The sequence below is a fragment of the Achroia grisella genome, unplaced genomic scaffold, assembly GCF_030625045.1.
Source record: "Achroia grisella isolate CSIRO2021 unplaced genomic scaffold, CSIRO_AGI_Agris_v1 utg402, whole genome shotgun sequence".
Taxonomy (NCBI): Eukaryota; Metazoa; Arthropoda; class Insecta; order Lepidoptera; family Pyralidae; genus Achroia; species Achroia grisella.
In genome coordinates, this window is record NW_026712841.1 from 7,912,970 (window position 1) to 7,917,474 (window position 4,505).

Here is a 4,505-nt window from a genome sequence, read left to right on the forward strand (position 1 = left end):
TTACGTAAAATTGTAACATTTTTGTCATACATAATGTACACTAGTACTTTATGTGCCTATAGTTTAATATAACTAAAAATAAGTACCTGCTTATACTTCTATTTTACTTTACATACAACATTTTAAAATAACCGTTTTTGAAGATGATGACGTATACTTAGATTGAGGAATTGACTATATGTCGAGGTTTTCTTGCGAGACTATAGGTTGGAGTTTATCAAGAAGTGTATACGCACTTGACGCCCTTGGTGTCTCAGGAGTCCATAGGTACCGATTACCATCAGATGGGCCGTATACTTTTTTGTCACCGTAGACCGTAGTAGTATAAAAAAAAATGCTGTTTGCTCGATAAGGTGAGAATACTTTGGAATGCAGCCCATGTCGTGGTATGCAATAATAAGGGCTTAGAAATCATGTTCGGAATCGGAAGTTACTTGCATATATCCTTTTTTTACTGCCTACATACTGTGTGGTAGTTCGAATTATACACACAGCTGTATTTTTAACAATTTTTTTATAAATTGTATACAATAGGAATTGTTTCTTTTGCATTATAAATAAAATTAAGGTAGAAGCAAATTGCCAGTAAAAGAAACTTAAATGTTACAAATATGTAATATTTAGTTAACATTAAAAATAAATTCTTAAATTAAATTACATTGATTTCAATGCAATTATTTGAAAAAAATACACAACATTATATAGTATGGTAGACAAGGATTAGTACATGATATATGTCTCATTTCTAACTAACATACAAAGGTACCTAATAAATAATTTAGTAAACTGTTTATTTTAATTACACTATTTTAAAATTGCATAATACTGTAGTATTATTTAAAATAGGTATATAGATTCTGCATTAATGCAATAATGATCAAATTTTACTGCCTTTAGAATAATTTTTATTCCTATTACTTTCTATTCATGACCTGACCAACCTTTTACCGCATCATATTACTACGTATATATAGTCAATCCTATTTAATATTATCAGTATACACGACTAGACAAGGTCCGCCCATGCGTCATAAGTTTGACTTTTGTATATATTAACATAATATATAGCCAGTGTGAATCTAGAACAACTATGTCAGACGGTAAAAGTATTCCTTAAATATATGAATTATTTCAGAGGATTTTTATAAAAGTAATTATAAAAAAAAATGTTTTGTCTTTGTAATTTCAGCATAGGTGATATGGACATTTTGTACCATATTCAATATATAATAAAAAAGATATTTTAGTATATCACATTGGCCATCTATTAAAATTACTTTTGAAGTAATGATTGCCCTACAACATTATATTTTTTTATTTTATAACAATCATAGTGTTGTAAACACTGTTTAATATGTTTTTTGAACACCTGTATTAAAATTAACAAAATAAATTTCATTAAAATCAATCACGCGGTTCTTAAGTTTGAGCAAAACAAACAAACATGACACAACTGATTTTTATATACCAGATGACTTTTATTGCCATTCCGAGAAAATTAGGGCCATTTTATCCTATATAAAGGAGAACATACATAGTTAAATTACAATTTTTCAAACATTTTTTTAAGGCCAAAATTTTTTATACTCTAAATATAACACATTTAATGAAGGATAATTCTATGAAATTTTTAATATAAAAAAAATAGCATTACTCCAAATAAATGAAGCGCAAAAGCTAAATATATTTCATATACTTTTTATATATCTGAAAATTAATATGAATTTTTAGCTCGGAAAACAAAGTCATCCGGCAATACGCAACTACAGTAAGTGCTTATATTATAACACAAAATAAATAAATATAGGATAATTTAAAATTTACATATAACTTTATTTTTTCTTTCTAGGCTTTACAACCGTCCAGCCAGGGTCGACATCTGAATCTTCATCCATTGGTTCTGGCGGTTGATCAATGGTGGAAGTCGAGGCTTGAAGGAAGATCTGATTGCTTGTTGTTTCTGGTTCGGGTTCATCTTCTTCACCGCTACTACTTGTAGTATCATCATCTGGGTTTCCATGACACTGAAAGAGTTATCATAAATATATGATAGTCTATGAACATACGTCGCATTAAAAGGCGTAGGTTACTGGAAACTGATGACTAATAAGGACCATCTGAAGAGACGATGATTCAGTTGGGAATCACACTCTACCGATCAATCTGTTCATAGTGGTCGACTGATTGCAAGATGGATATAGAAAAAAAAGTTATCATCAAAATCTAACCTGTGGAGGTACTGATTCATGTATTGGTTGACTCAGCCATTTCTGACACTTGGGCATCGCTTCAATTCTCATTCGCAGTTCATCATACCGACCTTCCTTCAACATGCCAAGGTATAATAGCAATAGGGATGCAATTTCTGAAATTAAATAACAGTCATATTTTTATACAATTTTTTAATTGTTAATTTTGTAATGTTAAGTAATGTATACTTAGTTGCATAATTCCGGACATAAACCATGACGCAGCTGCGAAAATCGACATGCGGTTCATATTTACGCGATTCGCGAAGTTCCAAGCTAGACTGTGCAATTTGGCCTGTCGACTAATAGAAACCGAGTGCGAGCAGAATGGCGGTATTGTGTGACTAGAACAGTGTTACGCGCCAATGGGTTCACATCAGAAAGGATCTTTCGGTGTGAAAATGAAACATATTTAAATTTAATCTTTACACAGTATAAAATGAAGATGCTTCAGTTGCCTGTCTGCTCAGATGTTTTAAACAATGCAACGGATTCTAATGAAGTTTTTAGAAACAGATAGAGTAATTCAGGAGAGAGTATTATATGTATAATACATGTACATCTATGCTAAATCAGGGTGGGTAACTAGTTATGAATAAAAGTAGGATTTTGTAGCAAATAAATTCAGTCAAGCCAGACAGCAATTAACTTACATCTACCTAAGCAATATAACAATGAAGTATGTAAAAAAATTGTTATGAAAATTGCAGAATGAAGATGAAAAATATATCTTTATATTAATACAAAGATATATTTATTATAAAATTAACATAATTAATATCACATTATACTGTGTCATAACAAAAAATGTTTACATACCTCTAGGTGAATTATCATGGCATACGGTATCAAACTCCTCATCCATCAGATCCTCAATAAGTTCTGTGAGTTCATGCCTATCAACAATATTCTCAACACAGTAGCGAGCAACATACACTGCCATCAACTGAGCTGTCTGCAATGAAAACAGTAAAATGATGAATAATTAAAACAATATATATATATTTTTTAATTCATATCGATATCATGCAATCGGCTCACCAAGCCATTAGCAGATTTGTTGTGGGAATCTGTTGATGTGAGAAGAATGGTACCACTAGTGAGTCTCATTTTACTTTACTGTATTTTTGTCATCATAGAATAAAATATCATGCAAAATATTGAAATAGCATTAAAATTAATATTAAGCTGACTTTACAATCACTGTTGTGATTACAAGGGATGCCAGATAAGACAGGGACAGTATTACTGGGGGTTCATTTTATTTAATTACATTATGTAATTATAATATATTGATCCTACTGTATGCTCATGGTAGGTAGGATGAGATACTTTGCAATATATTTTTTGTAACAACATTAAATGACCAATACATATCCACTATAAAGATATTTGTAATTGTAGCTGAGGTATTTTAGAGATTAAAACGAAAAATTTGATATCTCTCCAATTTTTTGGTTTTAATCTCTAAAATCATCCCTCCAATTTTTAGTAGTCTAAAATCTCTGATGACAGTATATGTATGGTATGACTTATGCAGTTCTGTTTAAAAAGTTTGTGGGAATAAAATACTGAAAAAGACTAATCAAAAATAATCCAAGATAAAGTATTAGGTTCAAGATATAATTCAAATATATGTGTGACTTGAAGAGTTGGTAATACTGCTGACTACTTCATATGGAAAGCTGTAAAATATTAATAAAAATAAACTTCATATGGAATAATAGTCGTGGAAGTACATGATATGACATTTCGTAATTAAGAGTAGTCCTGAGTACTATCTAACGTGTATAAAGAGGTTTAAAGCAAAATAATGACTATAAGGTCCAGTATTAAATTACTGCAAATGAAATCACGAGTTTAAGGATTTTTAAATTATACTATAAAACGGAAACAAAACAGACCTTTTCGCCACCCGGAGCTCCCATTCCATGTTCCACAGCAAGTTGCAAAGCAGTCCAATTGTTTAACACAAGATCAACGATAGGTTTGAAATCATCATACAACATTGTTATTTGTTATTATATATCAATAATATTTAAATGTGTGTAAGATTTAAAAAAAAATTATAAATTACACATTTTATAACCTATATAACTCAATTACAATTTTCAACATTGTAATAAATCAATACTATATAATGAAAGCTGAACTGACACCTGACTGACAATAATATACTTTTAATGATAGTTAAGGAACTTCGAACTTTTTTTCTTTTTGATCTTTGGTGGACTTTGCTTCCAGATCAGTATAATA

At 30.1% G+C, this 4,505-nt stretch overlaps 1 protein-coding gene across 1 annotated transcript; it reads right to left on the reverse strand.

Moving 5' to 3' along the window:
* Positions 1 to 1,532: 1,532 nt before the first annotated feature.
* LOC131844427 (uncharacterized) lies at positions 1,533 to 4,363 on the reverse strand. The gene is made up of 4 exons (XM_059193309.1): positions 4,154 to 4,363; positions 3,069 to 3,204; positions 2,229 to 2,365; positions 1,533 to 2,024 (listed from the first exon to the last, which is right to left on the reverse strand). Exons 1-4 carry the CDS (start codon positions 4,256 to 4,258, stop codon positions 1,833 to 1,835), a joined length of 570 nt encoding a protein of 189 aa, XP_059049292.1. The 5' UTR covers positions 4,259 to 4,363; the 3' UTR covers positions 1,533 to 1,832.
* Between the last annotated feature and the right edge of the window lie 142 nt (positions 4,364 to 4,505).